Below are 22,898 nucleotides of genomic sequence, written 5' to 3' on the forward strand. Positions count from 1 at the left end.
AGTCGATGGAAGACAGTATCGTAGAAAGAATGCAAAATTACGAAAATCATCAAAACGAAGGTGGATCGTACAAGTGGAGGTTAAAGTCGTTATAATCGACGATGTTGTGTCCCTTTTTACGCTACGTTGGTGAGATGTGCTCGAGGGTAACAAAATCTGCATGACTTTGGGAAGCATATAGAGGAGGGAGAGAGTGAATGAGTGAGTGAGTAACATCGGATACAGATCGATTCTAGTAAATGCATATTGTAAGATATTTACAAATTACAGGTCAAAACAATAAATAGCTGATTCATGATCCTCCTCTAACATCCATGTGTGTCTACTCTCATTACTCAGATTTGCCTTGCGATATATTCCCAAACATCCATTTCTTCCAGATTATCTGAATCAACATCATTAGCAATCAATTTACACCAAGTGATTATTGATTTTTTGATTTTATTTTCTTTTTCCAATTTTGTTAAATGTGCTTTGACAGATTTTGAAGCTGCGAATGACAATTTTTCATCTTCTGATTTATATAATAATCTAATTATAACTGTTAACGGTAATTGATTTTGATTTCTCTTTTTCGTATTTTCGATTTTTTCCAATGACTCTCTCTCTTTTTCGAAATCAGGTAGTGAAATAGGTTTTCTTTTATCTAACATTAATGGTCCTTTATCATCATTTTCTTTTTCCAATCTCAGATGAATTTCTTTTTTAAGATCAATCAATTCATCAACCAAAGAAATATCATTTTTAGTAGAGAACTTCTTAAGTATATCGACTATTTCATTCTCCCTTTCTTGTCTATGAGATATATAGTCTTCAAGTTTACTTTTAGCTTTATCAGCACCTGAAATATGTGGTCCATGAGCTGGATAAAGTACATTTGGCTTAAGAGCGAGTAGAGTTCGAAGAGATGTCATGTCTAATCAACGAAAAGAGCACCGGGTCAGCCCAATAGCGATGTATATTGATTGATCTTTCTGAGAGAAAGGCAAGTCCAAACAAGGAATATTGATCAACTCACAGCTAGATAGATCGGTGAAGATGGTAGTACCTTGACCTAAAACGGTATCACCTGTAAAAACACCTTTTTCACCTTCTAACATGACTAAAGAAATTGAATCTTGAGTATGTCCAGGAGTTTTCAAACATCTTAAACTAACTCTAGCAATTTCAGGAACTTGATTCCATTTTGGTTTATTTGTCTCTTTATCAAATTTTAATAAATGTTTATATTGAGGATCAATAATTGAAATCATTAAACCAGGAATAATTGGATGAAAAGGTTGAAAAGGTGAAAAAGAATGAAATGTACCTTTTGGTAAAGAATTCCATAATGATGCATCTGTAGTTGCTCTATCTCTTTCATTTGATGAAATAGATAATTCAGTTTCATCAGGTGATAAAAATTTCCAAATTTTCGGTTTAATACATCCATGTTTTTGTAAAGTGGTTAATAATAATGGTAATGCACCAACATGATCTAAATGTCTATGAGTTAATATAATATGTTCAATATTAGGTAATTTCCTTTCATTGTTGTTCTTTGATGAAGATGGAGAAATCCATTTTGATCCAGGACCATATTCAACTAATTCTAATTCTTGACTTCTTGGATCATCAAATCTTTGTTTGATTATTGAAGCTTTTATTTCTTCAATTTTATCTTGAGGTAAAATTTTTAATGAATTTTGTGCTGCATTAGATTCAAAATGAGTTTCTCTAACTCCTGATTCTAATCCTAAATGATGTAAATGAGTAAATAATAAATCAATATATTGTTGAGCTGTATGTGGAGATGAAGTATCAATTAAAATTAAAGGTGCATGAGGATTTGAAGGTGGTTGTAATAAATATGAATTGGTTCCTTGTAATGTCATCATACCGGGATTTTGACCCAATACAAGGGTGACATGAGCTGAAAGCTGAGAAAGGAAAGTACTATGAGCATGTCTCATAAGTGATAAGATGTCTTATAACGATCTTTGGAATTCGCCTTTTTATTATTAATTAGGTTGATCAACTCACTTTGACAACATCACTTAATCTTTCTAAATTTCCCATAACCATTTTGACTGTCTGTTTTTCTATTTTATAGCGCGAATATAAACTTGAAGTGTTATTTAGTACTGCGGCGTCCTTATTAGACAGATTATCCTTACTTATAGATGCCAGATATTGATCACTTCGAGTTCTATGATATCGAATCGTGTTAACGGTATTTATAATTTGACTTGATATTCCATGAGTCCGCTTGATTGAGAAGGATGAAAGGATAATAGACGTGAAAAGAGCTAATTTTAGTCGAGTAGAGTTACATCCTAGCTTTGTCATATGGAATAACTCATACTGTAGGTTGAGCAGGGAGATTGATGATAAATGGAAACTCCTTTCATTTCTACCTCCTTACAAAAAAGAGATAAACCGCAATAAAAGAGAAAGGATAAGACTGGTTGACCTCCACCGAACATCTCTTGCTCGATGATGCCATCGCTGTCAGTGCTAACTAATATTTATACCGTAAAGTGTATTTACAGCCTTTCCCCATGCTTATCTTCCTAGAGACACTGTAGCCAGCTACACTGTAAGTGATCATCTATGCATGTGTTCGGTATAAATCATATCCAGATGAAGCAAAGATTGGATGGACAGGATGGGCAAAACGAGAACAAAGATATATAATGACAAATCCACGTCGCGTCGATAATTGAGCAGATTAAGCGAAAAGTAAAGCACAGAACATAGCATGCAAATGTTTGAATTTCCTGTATCTCTTTTCTCTTTTTAGTCTTTAGTCGATGTATACATTCAATCACCAATAAACAGTATTTGAGGAGAGCAGACCTATCAAGTCAAGAGATAGCTTGGCGAGTCACTATGGGGTCGGCGCAGCCTAATCATGTAGATCATTTTATAGTAAAGGACCAAACTGAAGCTGGACCTTCTTCGATTACACCAATCAAAGCCAAATACAGGCTAACTCCAGCTGAAGTAACGTCCAAAATCAACCCAACGAATAAACGTAGATTGTCAATCTTGTTTTCATTTCCTCTATTATTTATACTGGCAATTCCATTTTGGTGGTATACAACCTCGATTGAAAGACTACCTTTACCTGTATCACGTATAGAAGCTTTATCGAATTTGACTGTAAGTTCTTGTACAAGGACACGGCTGGGGATGTAACATGAACTGGGATAATTCGCTCATATTGATCGGTCTTAGGTACCGACATATAGAGGTAGAATATTATTTACAGCTGATAAAGATGCTTTCCCAACTCCACCACCTGGAAGAGCAACATTCGAAACTATAGAAATACTTAAAGCTTTAGGTAAGATTGTTGAAGAAGGTGTAGATGGGATCTATGAAAGGCAAAGACCGAAAAAGAATAGAAATTGGGATTTGATTTATGAAGATCAGGTTGATCAAGGTGAGTTTCACATAACTGTAGCGTCTAGAGAGCGTCTAAAGCGGTCTCGAAATATTCCCATCTAGTGCACGCCCTTGCTCTATTGTTATTACCAAGAAACCCAAGACTGATTTATGATTATCCTACATAGATCATCCAAAACCTTTCAGAGTACATTTAAGGAGATATGAATATGCCAATACATCATTCCCTCTAGAGCCTTATGTTCAACCTGCAGAAACAGGTTTAATGACAAGTGGTATAGAAGAAGGTACTTTAGTCATACCTGTTCATCCTGATCAAATCGGAGATAGATTTTTGAAACGTAGGTTCTCCTTCTGCTCAGACTGACTGGATGCATTAGCGAAATTACATTATTCAAATGTACTAATGTCTACAATGTTTTATAGAACACTATAAAATAGCTTTAATCAATTCAATCCTTTCGTTATACCCTGCAGATCCACCTACTATACCTCTTAGAGCACTCAAGTATTCACCAAATATCACGTTGAGTTTTGTCTTGCTAAATGAAGATTCGAGCGAAGGAAGTTATGTGAGAAGTTGGGATATTGATACTGCTGTACAAGGTACGTGTATAACTCTGCTTTTGCTATATCTCATCAGTCCATCCAGAAAATAAGCTAAACGATAATTCTGCGTTTCTTGTGCAATATAGATCACTTTTTACCTCAATTACAACCTCTAAAAGATATATTCAACTTTACTATCGAATCGCAAATCTTATATCATGCTCCATTGACCTTTGATCCAAAACCCACCGAAAGCCATACAATCAATGCCTTCGATAATGATAATCCTCAAATTGAAGCCGCTATCAATGCAGCGAAAGAAGGCGATGAGGATTTAGAAGAAGTAGCTAAACAATTGATCCAAGTGGAAAACGAACAAGCTTGGCTAGTAGAAGAAGAAGATATGAAGATTTTTGTCAATTCTGAAAAATGGTCATTAGGTGAGATATGAATTTACATAGCTTTGAAAAATCGACTGAAACTGTGTTTATATAAATTGACATTTTCCTCTTGGATAGATTCTGGAAGTACAAATAATCCTGTATTGAGATTTTTGCTATTCATTCCTAAAGAAAAGCATAGACCTATGAGATTGTCAACTGAAAGTGAGTTGACTTTGTATTACCTGTCTTTGCAGATTGTTATTCGCTAATGATAATTTTACAGATTCAGCTCAATCATTCTTGTTACCACAATTTGGTTCAGTTCATTTACTTAATCCGCCACCTTTGATTCCTAATGATAATCTTGAGGGTACAAATGAATATGAGACATATCATTTAAATTCAGATAATCTATGTGGAACATTTCATTTATTTACACAACATTTATATTCTTTATTGGCTTTACCTAAATTATATGATTCAACGAAAATCAATCTTCCACCATCGTTATCACAACTACTAAAAGAAAAGTCAGAAATATGGCAAGGTATAAGTGAATGGCAAATTAATCAAATTTTATTAAGTAGATTAAAAGAAAATCAAGAAGAATCAATTAAAACTCTGATTGGAATAAATAAATTGATTAAAAAAATAAAAGAAATGAAAATTGGTGATAAAGTTAGAAATAATGTTTTAAATGCTGTTGAAAACTTAGAGCAAGTAAGTATTTTGTTTTTTCCTATGTTACTCCACAAATATCATTGGGCTAAATGATATCTATTATACAATCCATAATTTATTTAGATGTCAGATGATAAATCTCCTTTGGAAAACTTTATTTTATCAAGAGATTCAGTAAATTTAGCTAATCAAGCTTTCTTTGATCCTTCAATGATGGGTTTATTATATTTCGTAAGCAATATTTCCTTTTTTCCTTCTATCGCTACAGTTAACTATATTGATATCCTACAAATCATATATAGCCCGACGAACACAAATTCGCTATTTATACACCTTTGTTTGCACCTATTGCTGTACCTCTATTACTGGGGTTATTAAAAGAATTTATAGCTTGGAAAAGGAGAAAAAGTCAAAGTAAAGTCAAACAAGCCAGTACTGAAGAGATAGAAGATAACAAGCGGGAGACCATTGAGCCGAATGACAAACAACCGAGTGACTGGAAGAGTAATGAAGGTGATACACATATCATCAATGGTAAAGATAACGAAGTCTTGCTAGAGCCTTCTATACAAAATGAAGGAAGAGTTCTGAGATCCAGAATATAGTGATTACAGAACTCTTATGGACATTCGTACGTCCATCACCTATGCATAACAATTTGATCCTTTTGTACGAGATGACGGAATTTAATGGGCTACCCAACACAGCGCGGTACAAAGTCAATCAGCACAATGATCTATGTTCTTTATTCGCGTTAGACAATTTGACCATTATGTTCATATCAATAAAGTAGTGCATTTAGGTCTAGATGAATAATACAAACAATGTAAGGTGTAAAATGTGAAGCACTACGCTATTGGAACGGATTGAAAAGCAAATGAGAGGTCAAATTTTTATTCCTGATTTGACAATCATCTATTTTCTATATATATATATGAACAAGCGGGAAGGAAACATTTCGCCTAAGTTTAGTTTCTTGACATGGTTAATTCAGTCGAGAGACAAGATTATTGCTCCTGATTACCATTCCTAAATTCTTCCCAACTAACTTTAATTCTTTCCGAAAAACTTTCGAATGAATCTAATGCAGGTCTAACATCTAATGAGAATACAGGATTACCACTTTCATCATCTGGTGCAGAATAATAATCTATTACATATCTTGTTGAAATTTCTTCTCTTGGTTTTATTGGTTTTCCTTCTGTCGTTAAAATAGGTCGAGTTACTATCCAATCGTGTCTATCAAATGGAGGTGTTGTACTGCAAAATACCAATATTAGAGATCAGCGTTTACATTTCGCACCAATACATGATGAATAAGCAGAAAAAAAAGTTCTACTATACTCACTTGAAACTATTTGGGAAGAATTTACCTAACCATAAATGCATTTTAGCTTTAGGTGATAATTCACCTGGTCTACCTGTGAATCTAGCTAATTGAGCATCTTCACCACCAGGTAATCTACTTTCCCATTTCATAACTTCTTTCCAAGCTTCTTCATTAATAAAATTATGAATATCAACCATAACTTCAACAGATTCTTCAGGAGTTTCCCAACCTTTTCTAACTAGAGCATTATAAAATTGTTGTGGTGAAGGATAATCCCAAGTTGAACCTAAACCATATGCTTCACCACCTGGATTTTCACCTTTAGGTCTAGGTATAGTTGATCTAGTTCTTTCTGTAGGTAAATCTAATAATTGATCAGGTTGTCTATGTAATGATAAATTTTCAGGTATATTATTTAATGGATTCATTTTTGGATCTTTCATATTTATATTTGCATGATCAATTGGACATTTCGCTATTCCATTCATATTAGGGTTTTTCGGTGGAGAAGCGGTATTTTTTGATGACATTGGACATTCTGCTGGTATTTGAGATGTTGAAGATATAGGTGGAATAGGTGGATGATCTGATGGTATACCTGATCCTAAAGATGGATCTAATAAAGTGGAAGAGGATGAGGGGGAGGAGGTGTATGAGCTTGAACCGATATTCCACTTCATGACGTGTGTGTTTGATCAAGGCTTGGTATGAGTATGCAAGTTGGGTGTGTATGAGTGATTGTTGAGCTTCTGAACAGCAGAATTTGTTGAATTGACAATGACTTGTATTTAACGATGTCGATGTAGATGTATGATGTAGTTTTGTTATTGTTCTTATAATTAATCTTTTTTTCCACCCAGTGATATTTCAACTTTTAAGCGGCAAAACCATTAAAATATAACTTGATCGATTGGTCGAGATGTTGTATAGCAGTGTAGTTTACGTAATTATCAGCTTGACCGCACGCGATTTACATATCTTGACTTCCGCGCGTCAAAGTAGGTGTACGTTCAGATAAATAAACATGAAGAAGGAAGTTGAACTTCAAGATAGTACTTATGATCTTAAACCTCAAACGTAAAAGAATAATCATAGTAAAACATCACAGAACACCAGCAACACAGAAATTGTAAAACGGCCTATATTACTATTTATAGCCAACGACCTAATCTAATCTAATTAATCAGGATTTTCCATCTAAATTCATCTCGTCTGATTAATTCCAGCTTTACTTCAACAACTCAAAACTCAAAAATGTCAACATCCAATATAAAAGCAAGACATTATTCAGCGTTAGCATCAAGATTAAAGAATTTACAAAATAATTTAAATGAAACTGAAAAACAATTAGATTTGATGTCTGATCAATTACAATCAATGTCTAAATTAGGTATTGGATGTGGATCTCAGTGAGTTTCTAGCTTTGATCTTTTCAATAAACACTTGAGCGAAAGAAAGAAATTTCAAGTCGCTTACTGTGTAACTCTCATCAAATATGTTATAGATTTATGGCTGTTTCAAGATTATTAGATGTTGAATTGATGAAAGCTACGCAAGAACAAGGTCAAGAGCAAGAACAACAACAGCAACAAGGGCAACAGCAGCAGTGATATTGACGAATCGAAATCGATATCAACCACACGATGTGGCGAGCAGTAATCAAAATATGATTATGGTTGAACAAGGCCTTGCACAGCCAAGTACACAGATACCGGCGACCCTACAGCAGAACACAAGACTTCAATCAGAGTTAGCTAGGGATGCCTTGGCCAAGAACATCAAGAGATATGGTAAACATTGTAGGGTTTCAATCGCTGGTTCGGAGCGGTAGAGGTAACATAAAACTAGTTTTATTGACGCCATACAAGTTGTATGATTATATGTAGTATATGTAGTAACATGTACCCGTCATAACACCTCAACGTGAAATTTATGCGATGTTGTTTTATGCTTGATAATATAGCAAAAAAAGACAACGACTTTTCAGCATTAACGAAAGCATGCATTATTTAGCATTATTTTATTTAAAGAGATTCTATCTACAATTATGCGAGGAGGAGAGGAAAATTTAGTGTATATATGAAATGTTTGGTATATATCATTAAAATAAAGAAAAACAAAGAAAACGTTATAACAAAAAAGAAATCAGACTTTAAAACTGAACGAGAAACCCCATTTAATTTAATCTAACAAAAGTGAAATCTTAAAATCCAGCAGCTGCAACTTTATCTGGAACTTGAGATTTTAAATGTTCAATTAAAGCTTTTAATTCATTTTTAGTTTCTTCAGTTGTATCATCAGAATGTTGAGGATCTAATAAAACATATTGGAAAGCTTGTAATAAATGATCAATATGTGACATTAAAATTTGTGGTTGATTTCTAAATGTTGTGAAAATTGCTTGATATACAGCACGATTTTCTAAAGGATCAAATCTTAGTGGTAAAACAGAAACTAAAACTTGAATAACTTGTTCTAAAGGTAAAGCATTTGAATTTTTTGTAACCATTCTTGCAACTGCTCCAGCAGCATTATCCCTTGCGTTGTATACAGCTGGTGCAGAATGTTCAGCAGGTGAAAAGAATGGTTGTAATCCACTTAATAATGCTTGATAATGTGATGATAAATCAGTTTCAGAATTTTCAACTAAAACTCCTGCTGCGAAAGCTGCATTTGATCGTACATCTGCTTCTTCGTCGATTAATCCTCTTGAAATTATTTGTAATAATGGCTATTTAATCGCAAAAAGTCAGCCACGTAACAGTTTATGCATAGATCACTTATTATAACTTACTTGAGTGAATGTTGTAACACCCCCTTTCAAACCGACAATGATTTCACCGAGAGAACCAATAGCCATAGATCTTTCAGATTGTGTTCGTTTAGCTTCGGTGTATTTGGCAATAAGAGGCAATACTTGACCGAAAGCTTGAGCGAAGTCTGGACCAAGGACAGAAGCCATAGCACCAAAGACATCGGCGGCGTTAGATACGAGAGCTGATTCGTATTCTGATGAATCAGCGTCGACGTCAACATTCTCATCGTCGCCATCTGGGTCTTGTTGACATAATGATTTCTTTTCAAGGATTTCGATGGCAAAAGTAGCGACTTCGTCAAGGTGACCTTCGACAAGAGCTGGACCACATTTGTTCATTGTGTCGGCGAGTTCAGCACACATGAGAATGACGACGGATCTGAAAGATTGTGTTTAGTCAGCATACAGTTCTCTCGATTGTCAAAACAGGATGTCGATGAGTGGGATCAGATATGCGTTGTTAAAGTTAGCCTCAAGAACACTTTTTAGTGCTTCGGAGTGAGCTGAGTTAATGTATCATCTTGTATATTGGTATGTTTTGGGATGAAGGAAGGGAGCAAAAAAAAAAACAGAGCTAATCAAAGCGATACTCACTTATCATCTTCAGTCTTCCAAGCTTCGAAGATAGGTGGGAGGACCATTTCGACAATTTTCTTAACGTGTTCATGGAATGGAACTCGCTATAATAGTTGTCAGCTGGTTATACCAAGAGTAAGTTGAATCAGACTTACGACATGAGCTCCAGGTTGCCATTCGGCAGGTTCTGAAAGTTCGTACATTGTTTTAATGAAAGCGAATAAAGCTCCTACGGCAGATTTTCTAATACCTTCATAATAATGATCTAATAATTCTACTAAAACTTTAACAGTTTCTTCAACATAAGGCATGAAAGCAGATTTTGTTGATGAGAATAATTCTCCAATTGTATCAGCTGCAACTTCTTTCTCAATTGCTACAGCAGAATTTACTTTTGAGAACATTTGTTCTAAAGCTGCTAAATCAGTTTCATCTTCTTCTTCATCCAAATCTTCACCTAAATCTTTACTTCCAGCTGTACCCGTTGCGAAAGCTTCAGCTAAAGCAGATGGATTTGATGATCCACCTTCACCATCATTTAAGAATTCATCGTTTGATTCATCTTGTTGACATGATGCAATTAATGCTGGTACACATTGTGGTAAATATTGTGAAAATTCTCCTTCAAATACTTGAGCCATTACACCAAAGAAAATGAATGATGATTCTCTTAATCTTGAATTATCCATTGTTAAAGCTTCGAAAGCAGCTTTCATTAATCCTTCAAAGTATGGTCTGAATACATCAGCACCTACGGCATCAGCTACTGTACCGATAGTATCGGTAGCTACACCTCTAAGATCAGATTCTTCATCAGTAGCTTGAAGTTGAAGGAAAGGTACTAATCGTTTGATGGTTTGGTCAAAGTATGGAACGAATTTTTCTTTAGCGGCGTGAGCTGCTGAACCGATGGCACCGGTAACGGTGATTTTGACAGGGATGGTACCGTTTTCAAGGAGGACAAGAAGTCTTTCCATAAGGAGTGTGAGGTAGTTGACAATATCGTCACCAAGGATTTCAAGGTAGGAGTCAAGACATGTACAGGCGTTCTTTTGGGTAGATGGGTCTACAATGAGGTTGAAGAGGATCTATAATAGTATTGTCAGTAACACTTGATTCACTTATACTATAGCCGAACTTACAGGAACAATGACTGCGTGTCTGGTAGCGCATTCTTCAGCTAACCATTCACATAAACAACCAAGAGCGATACAAGCAGCTTTTCTAACAATGACTTCACCATCTTGGAGACCGCCTTCAATGACAGGCCATAATTGATCTACGTGAGGTCTGATGTATTCACTACATCCTTCAACGGAAACACCGAAAGCCATAAGAGCTGATTTTCTCATTCGAGCATCACCACCCATGTAAACTTGGAGTTGTTGAGTGAGGACAGGGAAAACTTGTTGAGGTGGGAGGGCTTGTGCAAGGTTATCAAGGGTTCGGAAAGCGAGTCTTGAAGGAGAATCTTCATCGACATCTTCTGGATCATCTTCACAACCAATAGGTAAAAGACCTTCAACTATTGGTTTAGCAAGACCAAGGGCTTGTACTTTACTCTTTTTGCTATTGTGGAAAAACCGTTAGTTGAAAGATCCTGATCTCCAAGGTCAAGACAACTTACTATCTGACAACCCATGAAAGAACATTAAGAGCACCGCATCTCATTTCATCATCAACTTCTTTATTTCCAGCTACACCTAAGAAGAATTGAACTAATTCTGAAACATGTTTTGATACTAAAGGAGCTTCAATGATTAATAAAGTTTCAAAAGCATCATAACCATGTTTAACACCTTCATCATCACCATCTTTGATAGCTTGTTCTAAAACTTTTAACATGGGTACGATCAATTCTTGGAAAGCCTTTACATCATGTTTATCACCTGCTTCAATATACTCGGCAACTTTTGCTAAAGCTCTTAATGTTGTTACTCTAACTTCTGATGATTCGGGATCAACTAAAGATACAGAGAAAACTTTGAATAATGATTGTAATTGAGTTTCGAATGATTCAGCTACAGTATCAAGGATTGAATATAATACGTATATAGCTGTTTCACGATGTGTTCTGGTAGATGATCCTGCAGCTTGATATAAACCAGGTAATAATGTTGGCCATTGTGGTGGATTGACAGTTAATTCAATATCAGCAATAGCTGCTACTGCTCTTGCAAGGGCGTGTCGTACAATAGCTCTGTGAGGGGTAATCATTAGTATTTGGCCAAGATGATTCCTAGAAGACTAATGTTCTACTCACGATTGTTCTTGTGTCAGACGCTCGAGCAAACTGGATTTAATTTGTTCCCTTAATTCTTGAGGGTTCTTTTTCCACTGACGTCCATCACCTGACGATATTCTCTTTCTTAATTCGACAGCAGCAAGTTGTCGTATCTATGGAATGGGCGGTAAGCTTCGGATCCTCTTGATATTTGATGAGTTAGTTACTTACAGACTGGTTATCCGTTGTAGCGGCAATTTCGTATAGAGCTGGGATACATTGAGGGTTTTTGTAGAATTGGGTGTTAAGCTGAGTGGTGGCCTGTAGAAGAATATGAGATCAGCTTCGAGCCTATAGAAGTAGATGATAGCCAGCTGGTGATGTAAATTATACTTACAGCTTTAATGACATTTGTATCAGGGGCAATAGTAGCCTCCAACAATTGTCTAAGTTGAGGAACGTAATTTGGCTAAAACAAATCGCATTAGACAAATTAGCTAAATCCTCTTTCAATGTCATCCGACAGACAGACAGCTAACTTACGTCCATCTTGCCTAATGTTTATTAAATAGGTTGAAGATGGAAAGAGGGAATAGAATGATAAAAGAGTTTCGAATAAGTAGTGAAGGGATAATAACAATAAATTATGATTTCTGAAATTTCTGTCAACTACCTAGACCGAACTCCATATGCAAGGGAAATTTCCAAAAAAAAAGTTGATAGCTTTTGGGCTGGTGCGTCGCGTGGCAAAAAAAATTAAAAATTAAAGCGATCCTTGCTTTAGCTCATTATACATTTTGATAGAAACGTGTTTCAGGTTAAAGGATATTCTAAATTCCACAATATTGACACGTCATGCTTCAAACACTCACTTACGTAAAGCTACACTTCCCATCATGTTCAACCTCCGTTACTAGCTGTTGTTTAACCGGAATTCAAGTTGATTTCGAGACTATTAAGTTATATGTGCATCAATTAGACCTTGCTTCCAGATTATTACCATTGAAAATCACCTAGGTTTGCCCATAGGTATTAGTGATAGGTCAATCAATAGCTGACTTCGAATTCCTATCAAGACATATCAAGCATCCTTTCCCCTCAAAAAGTGCTTACCAGGAAGAGGGATATCGAAGTCGCATATACTTGGCCAAAAATGTCAACAGCACCATTCAAAGAAGGTAAGCTGAGCAACTGCCAAAATTCAGCAGTACATGACAGCTTATAGAAACTCCTTTATATACCTTGTAGATGCTTTGAATAGATTTCGAATAACTCATTCTGATCGAGATTTGAAACCTTTAATTAGAAGATTAAATAGATTATCAGTATTATCTTCTACTGTAAATGATAATAATAATGATGATGTGGAAGTGGAAATGGAAAGAGAATTAGTTAAAATGGAATTATTGAAATGGAAATTAAGTATAGAAAGGATATTAGGATCAATTAATAATTTAAATAAACAAAGTGAAATTTATAAGAAACAAACTATAGATACGGGTGGGTGCTATCATAACCAAATTGGGTTGGAGAATATAAGCTAACATAAAACATATAAACAGTAACGAGAACAGAACAATTACGTGCAGCATTAGTTAGAGAAAAAGAAGAATTAGAGAATAAAAGGAAATTAAGAGAACATCAAGTGAAATGTGATGAAATTGCTAAGAGGATATTAGTTAGAGGTAAAACAAGGAAAGAACTTGATGAGTAAGTCGAACTTTCCCATCAACACCAGAGAAGCATAAGAAGTACATACGAGGAATGGTTTAGTTATTAATTATTGAGATGCGCTTAGCTGATTGAATAATACTTTTTTACCAAAAAAAAAAAAAAAAAACTTAGACAAATCTCAAATTTGACAGAATCATTAAAAGATCATCAGAATTCACATTCCCTATATATAGAAATTTCACAATCAAGATTAAATACTTTTAATGAAATTACAAGACTAATAAATGAGTGTAAATCTTTAAAATTACCTATTGAACCCACTTCCACGTTAGATGATATTATACCACAGCAACAAAATCAACAAAATAATGAAAAAATGGATATTGATCCTTTGATAACAGTATCATCATCATCATCATCATCAAAATTGAATTTATCTGCATTAGAATTTCAACCTTCAATCCCATCTGGTGCTTCACCAATGATCAAGACCGATTCAACATCTTCAACATCAAACAAGAAGGCTGCTGCTACTTCAAATAGAGCTTCTGCTCCTCCTCAACAACCAACCAACACAAATAATCTAAAACCACCTTCTTCCGGACACTTGTTACCTTCAAGGCCAACAAAGTCAAATTCCTCTAATTCCACGACAACAACAGGCTCGTCGAAATTGAAAAGACAAGGATCATCTGGTCCTACATTACCTAATAGACCAACAAATCTTAGAAGTTCAACTACACCTGCTTCTTTACATGGACCTGGTCCACATACGGGAGGATCTTTAGAAGATGGTGAAGTTGGTCCTGAAGAAGGTGAAGTTAATGTAAATGAAGATAGCAAAAAGAGACCAAGAGGTAATAACGATAACAACAGTAATAGTAACACAAGTAGGAATACTAGAAGTAGAAACAAATGATATCGTATCGGGATACAGCGAAACCATCCTAAATTGCTGTCAGCGTCAGGTGTTAGTTGTTCCAAACTAATTTTCTGTAAATCATATTACCTGTTGTAATTTTGTATCTTGACTGGATGATGTATGTATGCATTATGAAAGCTGATTTTTTTCCCTTATTAAGCCATTGTGAGAGATCTGGCAATTGACAACGATTATATTCATTTTATATATGAATCTTATTCTACAACATACAACAATTCATCAAACCTATTGTCTAAATTTCAATTGATCAATTATATTCAAGGACTTTAAACTTCCATTATATATATCATCCAGTAGACCGTGTAATTTTGACCATCCCTACATTGCCAATCACAGCCAGGGCATTTTCTCGTTCATTTTGCGACCCAAATCCATCCGAACTCCACGGGGTATCAGATTTTCAATCTACCCTGTTCCCTATTCTTCCTCCCAATTGACCTAGACTTCTTAGAACAGACATGCACCTAAGTCGAAACATAGTAAAGCACCACAAAGAGCAGCTATACACAGTGAAATCGCCGGAATTAGCCATGTAATCTTCCTCAAGATCAGTTCAGTAATACAACAGTAATAAATTCTACTCACCGAATATACCCATTCCAGCACCTGGAGCACCTGTGCCACGACCAGGTTGTTGGACGTAAACAGGTTGTGAGTTTGGATACATCGGTTGTTGTTGACCACTAAAAATATTATTAATGTTAAACATCAGCGAAACGAGTCTGTGTGTAGCTACTGCATATTTCAGATTCTTAACTGAAAAGATATACTCACTATGGCTGTTGTCCATAACCACCACCATATCCACCTTGTTGTTGTTGCCATCCTTGTGGCATTGAACTAGTTGGGTACCATTTACCATCTGATGCTTGATACATCTGCTGTTGATTTGGGTTTGACTGAGAGGGATATTATCAGTATGTAAATAACGTATCAAATGAGCATTAAGATACACTTACATTCATTTTGAATTTATATTCTAAATGTATCGATGTTAAATGTTCTAAAATTGATCAATGTGTAAGTTTTATTGATATTGTGGTTGTATATAGCTATTATGAGTCTAAGATATGTCAAGTATATTGCGAGTAAAATACGTATAGCGATGAAAGGATGAGGAGAATAAATAGATAAATGCCAAGAAGGCAGTGTCGTTTTAATTTAGTTGGGTGGCAAAACGGTGAGCAACATTATTATGGTATATGATGGTACGGCCGGATACGTCAATTTTATGTATGGTAATCTCCGGTTACTGAGTTATACTGTGGAAATATCAACGTAATATCACTCCATTTTCTATGCTAAATATCATATGGGATCTACGCATTCTCGCAGTAAGGCATTTGAAGTTATTAAAGAATGATATCTCATGAATAAATACAGCTGGTATCACTGCTTGAAAAGAGGAATTCATACTGTACTATACAACATTCATTTCATGTATCCTTCACCTGAGAATCTGAACATCGATCTATACCCATTTAACATAAACAACAGCACAGGTTCAAGCAGCATAAACCAGCGCAAATACTTGCTATGAGATGTAAAGAAGGTATTCATTAGCATCACTTTTGTTGGTAGGATGAGGGATAACCACAATCTCATCTCTTGAGTGGCTATAAATGAATCTGTTTCAGATTGACTACTCACCCCAACAACCAGTATTATTATCAGGTTGTGATTGTTGTTGGACGTAAACTGGTTGTGGACCAGGTGCCATAGGTTGTTGTTGACCGCTGTGAGGGATTTGGTTGGGTGAGTTAGCTTTTGAACCATAATCATGCACAGGAAATGGTCATATAGGTACTATCTGGTAAGCTGGACAGCTTTATAGCACACAGCGTTGCAGGGCAACGAAGAAAGTGCAATGAGATTGTGTTGTAAAGTAACATTTACTCACTATTGTCCGTAAAATCCTCCTTGCTGATGATGTCCTTGAGGCATCGCACTCACAGGATACCAATTTCCATCTGAAGCTTGATACATCCCCGGTGCACCACCGTTCTGTCAAGATCATTGAGTTTATCTTAGTTTAGTGATTAGAACGTTGTATAATGATATGATTGCGGAACTCACCTGTGGATAATGAGGCTTATCCATTTTGGTTCAGGAGAATTACTGACTAACGGCTGTAGAGCGCAAGTATGAGATAATGTGATGCGAGTCTGATGGTCGCTGCTTATAATTAGTTAATTTATCAGAGGTAGAATTGGAAGATATAAAGTATTTGAATGCTCATATGCATAAGATCATTTGTACAGTCCTTCTACCACCTTTGTACGAAATTGTATAACATATGTAAAAGGGGTGTGAATGAAAAGAAGGTCTGTGCTGTGCAAAAACAAAAACGCCAAGGTTACTCGTATAATCTGCCAAGTCATTCATTGCTATGCTCAGCGTATCATTTCGACTGTATCTTATCACTGTGATCCAGTACAAATAGCAATAGCAATAGTTCACGAATATCTTTCTCATGACGCTTGGTCTATATATTCAATGTTAATTAGATTGGCAGCAACAGACGTACTGTACGCTTACAATGGTAAAAATAAGAGAAAGAGAAGGGCGTTGTACACAACTCAACATAATACATTTCCAATTTCCCCTTACATATCTAGCATACTACTTCATTGTGACTAAAAATATCCTATGAAAGTATAGAAAAGGAATGTTCTGGACCCGAGTCAAGGTATCTTCATAAAATTCTTATTCAAAGAATTAAGAATTTATAGAAACCTCCGGCTTATATCAAAGTCAGCTTAAAATAGATAACCAAGTTCACTTAGGTATTTATCTATCAAGTTTGATCTTTATACCCCTCCAATGGGTACCGCTTATACATTGAAAAAGGTAAGAGCAGGGGGCACAAGTCATTAGAATGAGCTCGGCTATGGAGGGGGTTTTTCTGGTGAATGAATGGATCATAGGAAGGGGGAAAAGGAATCGTGTAATAAATCGTTAAGGGATGTGTGTACTTGCTAGCTGTAGAATGACTGAGGGTTATATGTTGCATGGATCTTGTAAGTAGCGAATGATGAAAGAAGGTTGATGATAGAATAGATAATTCAACAATAAATAAGACGTTGAATAGAGATAAAAGAGGGAATCAAAGATCAATATCAACGAGTCATCACACTTAACTTTTTGAAAGATTCAGAGATGGTTAAATTGTATGATTATTTGGGAACTGTGTATTTAGGATAAATTACGATAAAATACTTATGCATTTATTCGACCTAAGCGGGATCAAAAGACCGCTACTATAGAACAATAAGCTTTGACCTCTTGTCTTAATTGAAAAATGCGTATTTTATATTAGTGCACGAGCGAATTCAGGGATTTAAAAGCATGATTTTATTTTGATTGATTTTTATTGTTGATCGTGCCTGATGGCTTTAAGCCTTAAAATACTCTACTTTACTATTGCATCTGCTTTCGGTAAATTCATAAACTATCTGAGCATGAATATGTTTAACTTGAATACATTAAATGCTGTTCGAGGTTTTTAATCGAAAATACATATAACAGATTGTTCATGTTAATGCTCAGCTATATAACTATTATACATTGCTAGTCAGTCTTACTATATCAACTCACGCTCATTAGGCGCAATATATCGTTAGATAGCTGAACCTCATAGACTCAGGTCTTCTGTTTTCTTCCGACCATTTCAGGCTTGTTCAATCTTCAATTCATAAAGAGATTGTGTCTCTACTTCAATCTAGATAATTTAACATATAGATTTAAATAGATAGATATTCGAATACACTTCCAACTTCTCACCACATCATCATCATCATCATCATCACCATCAAACCTAGCAAGATGTCTTCAAATGGTATACATCATCAACCAGCAAATTTAATAAGACCACATAAACAATCAATGGCAGAATTGAAATTACGTAGATTAAATGAACATAATATTAGATTAAGAGAAGATTTAGCTAGACCTAGATTAAGAGTTAGTGAAGCTAGTTTAAATTTAATTAAATTTTGTACTTCTACAAGAGATCCTATGGTAAGTTTTCATTTTCAAAATAGCTTTCTAATATTTATCCAACCAAGGAGATTGTCAACCACACTATACATGGTAAAATATATCAGGATTCAAGAAAAAAAAAACAGTTATTATAATACAGATTAACTGAAATCAATTGACGATGTTATTGTAAACTTATAAGTGCTAACCATAACATGTTTCTCTACATCTTTTCAAATGATATCAATAGTTACCCTCGATTTGGGGTTCATCAAACAAAAATGCCGATCCATTCGCACCACCTGAAAAAGGATGTTGTACACGTAAGTCAGGAATTGATTCTTTCAATTATACTAGTGGAACAAATCAGATAGTTGTTATATACTTGCATGTAGTCAGAGATTATGAGCTGACTTTATCAATATTTTGGCAATTATAGTAATGTAAGAATAGGAGGTAACTATAACCAATACCAACACAAATTGATGCGAGTCTTTGGCCTTTGGATAATATCACTCTTAAGAGAATCAAGTTGTAATATCTATTCATCGAAATCATTTCATTCCACATTCACTCTTATGTACTGGATTTATTATCGTTGTAACCAATCATATTTATATATACCCTATTTCCATCTCATCAATTCAGTTGAATAATTGGCATCACCTTTCTTCCTTTCATATAAATATATCATTTTTATTATAAAAGGCAGATGTAAAGATGAAACTCGCGAATCAATCACACATGAAATTATGCATTTATAGATATAGATAGATATAGTCTGCATTTTTTAGATTATTTTTACCGACAAAATATTCGTATGATCGGACTTGATTGTATACAACTTGTTTCTAGGCATGATGGCATATAATAATGAGAGCTTTACAAAGATAAATTGATTCTGTAAAATATAATTACCCCCTTTTTTTTTGAAAAGACCACTTAAATCGGTAAAGTAGAAAAAGATGATGATATCAAAGACGTATGGATTGACCCCAACAAAATTTCAGCCTATTCGTACATAAATTTTTTCTTCTACCCATTTCATATATACTTATGAATGGGATTAATTAATCAACCGTTTAGTTTATTGATCAAATTCATTCCCACCAACTCTTTTCCTTAATTCACTCCAAGTTAAATTACCTTTAGGTTTTTTTGGTAATTCAATAACTTCGATATAATTTGAAGGGAAAATACCTTGTTTCTTTGATATAGGTGAATAACCTTTCCACCATTTTCCTCCAGAAGAATCAACTTTATCTAAAATAATTATAACTTGTCCAGATTTAAATGTTAAATCACCTGATTCAGTTGAATTAAAATCAAATAATCCTATAGCTTTTGCATATCCCTCAAATAAATTGTTAGTATCATGATCACCACTTAATCCTTCTTTCAATCTTAATTCTGGTTTATTTGATTGGCTGCCATTGAATCGATCATGATCGATTGTAACATTATTATTAGAAGAATATTTCGAATAACTTTCAAATGGTTTAGATCCATCTTCATTTGAATTTGATCTTAATCTACCAACAGGTAAATCTTCAAATGGTGAGAAATCTTTTGTATTATTATTATTAATATAACCCAAGGAAGGTGAATTATTACCACTACCACTTATATAACTTGAAAATGGTCTTGCTTTTTTAGTAGGCGAATTTGATCTTTGACGTTGATGTTGATTTTGACCAGAAGCAATTGAAATGAAATTATTTGAGCCGGATGCGGATGCATTATTAGAATAATTTGACCAATCCATATTAGCGAATTTTGATTCAGTTTCTCTTGGTGTATAATCAACCATTTCTTTCTTTTCAGGTATACCTTCAAATGGTGTAGGTCTTGAATTACTTCTACTTCTTGTCGTATGATAATTATCATTGGTTTTCAACGAAGAAAATTGTGCAGATAATTGATTTCCATTTGATTCCCATTGACCTAATAAATCTTTTTCTCCACCACTTGCTTTTCTTCTACCACCACCAGCCGCCGCCGCCGAAGAAGAAAATGGATCATCCGAATTACCCCAATCACCTAATAAATCGGTATTTTTATCTTTATCTTTTTGACTTTGACTTAAAGGTGATTGAGCTTTCGATGGATTCATATATGAAAAAGGTTGAGGTACTTCTCCATTTTTCAATAACGAACCTGATCTTGATCTACCTCCATTACCTATACCTAAACCGATCGAAGCATTATTTGAGGTAGATTCGTAATTTGGATTTGATGAATAATTTTCTGAAGAATGTTCTAAATAACCTCTTTTGGGACTATTCGTACCAGAGTTGAAAGGATTGAATGATGAACCTTTTCTTGAACTACTTGGTCGTACAGGTGATCCTGAGCCCATACCTGGTGAAGTTGGCATATTATTGTTTCTATCATTTGAACCACCAAACAAACTATTTCCTCTTGATCTTCTACCACTACCAGTGTTGTTTGGAGAATTTCCACCTGCACCAACACCTTGACCGAATACATATCCTGCTCCATTACTACTACTGCCTCCATGTTTACCACGTTCATGTCCGTGCCCATATCCCATTCCTCCGCCTTCACCATCTTCATCTCTTTCAATCCATCTTTGTCCACCAGGTAATCCAGTCGCTTTTTCTAATTGTTCAATCAAAACATAGGCCCAATCTGGTGGATCAAATGTACCTGATAATATTTGTTTGGCGTTTGGATTACCACCATATGCTATTCGATTTGCATCTTGTCTTTCAACTATTACCGAGCCTTCTACCGAAACACCGCCAAATAGACCTTTGGTCTTGGAATAGGAATACATGGCTGCCAACCGACCTTTAGTATTGACTGATCCTGAACCTTCAGCATTTCGACCTAGTGGTCCAACAGCGACCTAAAATGTTGATATAATCCAATCAGTTATGAGCGAAAATGTTCGGTGTGAATATTTTCACTCACAGATAAATTACCACCTAGTGTAAGACTTCCAGCTGACATGAATGATGTTACCGCTGATCGAGACTGTGGATACGAATAGCGATTAGCTCATTGATTCGCAGCATCAGCGAGTTTCGATCAAAATCATCACTTACGTTTAGAACAACGAGAAAATCTGTTACTCTGGAACGTGAGATTTCAACTATATCAGCCAAAATGTGCTTCGTTATGAGGGGGATATACTCACTCTGCACCCGCCTGACCACCAAAACCGAATCCTCCCAAACCTATAGCTGAAGGTGGTGACCAAGCTATCAACAACGAATGGAAAGCAAGATCAGTCTATACCCGATTTGACTTCACACTTTCTTTCGTAAGGGGTTGAATTGATTGTATGGAAGTTGAGAAAGGGTTGATTAGTAAATCGAACAGAATTTTCAACTTACATCCATCCTCTAATCTAGCGATAACTATACCACTTCCAGCTCTAGCAGTAAGCACAAAACCAGCTTTGAACACTGTAAAAATTGCAAAACCTGCTGCTCTTTCCAAAATATGTCTAGGTATAACCTATGAGCGAAACACAAACTCAACCAAATTAGTTGTTCATCCAGATTATTGATTAATGGATTTCATCTTGGAACACATGTGAGAGAATATTTCATGTATTGGAACTTACTTTATCTAACCCATTATTGTTTACATCGACAAAACTCCTCACTACACACAGATAAAATTACCTCTCATCAGCACCGTTTCAGATAAAAAGGATTATACAGATCCGTTAACATACGTATCTTTGCAGCTTTTCTCGTTTCTTCTTCCAGTCTTACTACATAAGGGTAATAATACGAACATTTATTAGTGTTGCTCCAAAACTAGACTGGTCATATAATGATTACCCCTGATGTTTGTGAGATGTTGCTTACCTGGTAAAGGACTGTTCAAACCCATTCTTACTTGTATTCTATCCTTCTATTTCTCTCAGCTAGCAGTCCCAGTAGTATATGTATCGGAATGTTTCTTTTAAAGCAAGAGATATCTACTCAGAAAATGGTTTTTACCTATTTCGATAACCTTGAAGGGACAATGATGTATGAGTTGTTGGGTTTATGATGATCTAAACCTGAGTTTGTAATGTTTGAGATTGTGATTGTTGTTGTTATTGTTATTGTTATTGTTATTGTTATTGTTATTGTTATTGTTATTGTTATTGAAAGGTGATGTGATGACGCTCAGACCACCTTTTATACGTTTCTCTCTTTATATCCTATACCCTAATAAAGGTAAAATGTATTTAATTGAATGTGCTAATTCTTACTGATTTCAGAGATTGATAGTGGTGACGGACATTGCTTTTTCTTACTTGACACTTAGGTGTCAACGTAGATCATCAGAATAATAAGGGCGAATGTCATACCTCGGTCCCACCGTTT

The 22,898-nt window shown here is 35.1% G+C and overlaps 10 protein-coding genes across 10 annotated transcripts; 4 read left to right on the forward strand and 6 right to left on the reverse strand.

The window, feature by feature from the left end:
* Positions 1-335: 335 nt before the first annotated feature.
* On the reverse strand, positions 336-2,064 carry L201_006080 (uncharacterized protein; the record flags this gene model as incomplete). The annotated part of the gene is made up of 3 exons (XM_066221805.1): positions 336-916; positions 1,019-1,919; positions 2,023-2,064. The coding sequence occupies 3 exons, from the start codon at positions 2,062-2,064 to the stop codon at positions 336-338; spliced, it is 1,524 nt and encodes a 507-aa protein (XP_066077902.1).
* Positions 2,065-2,871: 807 nt separating this feature from the next.
* On the forward strand, positions 2,872-5,608 carry L201_006081 (uncharacterized protein; the record flags this gene model as incomplete). Its single annotated transcript, XM_066221806.1, has 9 exons — positions 2,872-3,144; positions 3,220-3,427; positions 3,558-3,731; positions 3,817-3,996; positions 4,086-4,379; positions 4,458-4,544; positions 4,606-5,042; positions 5,127-5,234; positions 5,306-5,608. 9 exons carry the CDS (start codon positions 2,872-2,874, stop codon positions 5,606-5,608), a joined length of 2,064 nt encoding a protein of 687 aa, XP_066077903.1.
* Positions 5,609-6,010: 402 nt separating this feature from the next.
* L201_006082 (uncharacterized protein) lies at positions 6,011-7,013 on the reverse strand (the record flags this gene model as incomplete). Its single annotated transcript, XM_066221807.1, has 2 exons — positions 6,011-6,263; positions 6,352-7,013. The coding sequence occupies 2 exons, from the start codon at positions 7,011-7,013 to the stop codon at positions 6,011-6,013; spliced, it is 915 nt and encodes a 304-aa protein (XP_066077904.1).
* A 574-nt stretch (positions 7,014-7,587) lies between these two features.
* On the forward strand, positions 7,588-7,943 carry L201_006083 (uncharacterized protein; the record flags this gene model as incomplete). Its single annotated transcript, XM_066221808.1, has 2 exons — positions 7,588-7,742; positions 7,838-7,943. 2 exons carry the CDS (start codon positions 7,588-7,590, stop codon positions 7,941-7,943), a joined length of 261 nt encoding a protein of 86 aa, XP_066077905.1.
* A 593-nt stretch (positions 7,944-8,536) lies between these two features.
* Positions 8,537-12,497, reverse strand: L201_006084 (uncharacterized protein; the record flags this gene model as incomplete). The annotated part of the gene is made up of 10 exons (XM_066221809.1): positions 8,537-9,064; positions 9,128-9,527; positions 9,743-9,828; positions 9,880-10,812; positions 10,867-11,293; positions 11,352-11,924; positions 11,988-12,121; positions 12,180-12,269; positions 12,346-12,417; positions 12,492-12,497. The coding sequence occupies 10 exons, from the start codon at positions 12,495-12,497 to the stop codon at positions 8,537-8,539; spliced, it is 3,249 nt and encodes a 1,082-aa protein (XP_066077906.1).
* A 604-nt stretch (positions 12,498-13,101) lies between these two features.
* L201_006085 (uncharacterized protein) lies at positions 13,102-14,541 on the forward strand (the record flags this gene model as incomplete). Its single annotated transcript, XM_066221810.1, has 4 exons — positions 13,102-13,126; positions 13,197-13,448; positions 13,511-13,658; positions 13,794-14,541. 4 exons carry the CDS (start codon positions 13,102-13,104, stop codon positions 14,539-14,541), a joined length of 1,173 nt encoding a protein of 390 aa, XP_066077907.1.
* A 471-nt stretch (positions 14,542-15,012) lies between these two features.
* L201_006086 (uncharacterized protein) lies at positions 15,013-15,530 on the reverse strand (the record flags this gene model as incomplete). The annotated part of the gene is made up of 4 exons (XM_066221811.1): positions 15,013-15,065; positions 15,151-15,248; positions 15,340-15,464; positions 15,525-15,530. 4 exons carry the CDS (start codon positions 15,528-15,530, stop codon positions 15,013-15,015), a joined length of 282 nt encoding a protein of 93 aa, XP_066077908.1.
* A 516-nt stretch (positions 15,531-16,046) lies between these two features.
* L201_006087 (uncharacterized protein) lies at positions 16,047-16,665 on the reverse strand (the record flags this gene model as incomplete). Its single annotated transcript, XM_066221812.1, has 4 exons — positions 16,047-16,099; positions 16,216-16,301; positions 16,466-16,569; positions 16,642-16,665. 4 exons carry the CDS (start codon positions 16,663-16,665, stop codon positions 16,047-16,049), a joined length of 267 nt encoding a protein of 88 aa, XP_066077909.1.
* A 1,725-nt stretch (positions 16,666-18,390) lies between these two features.
* L201_006088 (uncharacterized protein) lies at positions 18,391-18,985 on the forward strand (the record flags this gene model as incomplete). The annotated part of the gene is made up of 3 exons (XM_066221813.1): positions 18,391-18,585; positions 18,797-18,869; positions 18,942-18,985. 3 exons carry the CDS (start codon positions 18,391-18,393, stop codon positions 18,983-18,985), a joined length of 312 nt encoding a protein of 103 aa, XP_066077910.1.
* Positions 18,986-19,633: 648 nt separating this feature from the next.
* On the reverse strand, positions 19,634-22,416 carry L201_006089 (uncharacterized protein; the record flags this gene model as incomplete). The annotated part of the gene is made up of 8 exons (XM_066221814.1): positions 19,634-21,418; positions 21,484-21,546; positions 21,618-21,645; positions 21,710-21,773; positions 21,909-22,032; positions 22,142-22,182; positions 22,256-22,294; positions 22,392-22,416. The coding sequence occupies 8 exons, from the start codon at positions 22,414-22,416 to the stop codon at positions 19,634-19,636; spliced, it is 2,169 nt and encodes a 722-aa protein (XP_066077911.1).
* Positions 22,417-22,898: the final 482 nt, after the last annotated feature.

The sequence above is a fragment of the Kwoniella dendrophila genome, chromosome 8, assembly GCF_036810415.1.
Source record: "Kwoniella dendrophila CBS 6074 chromosome 8, complete sequence".
Classification (NCBI taxonomy): domain Eukaryota; kingdom Fungi; phylum Basidiomycota; class Tremellomycetes; order Tremellales; family Cryptococcaceae; genus Kwoniella; species Kwoniella dendrophila.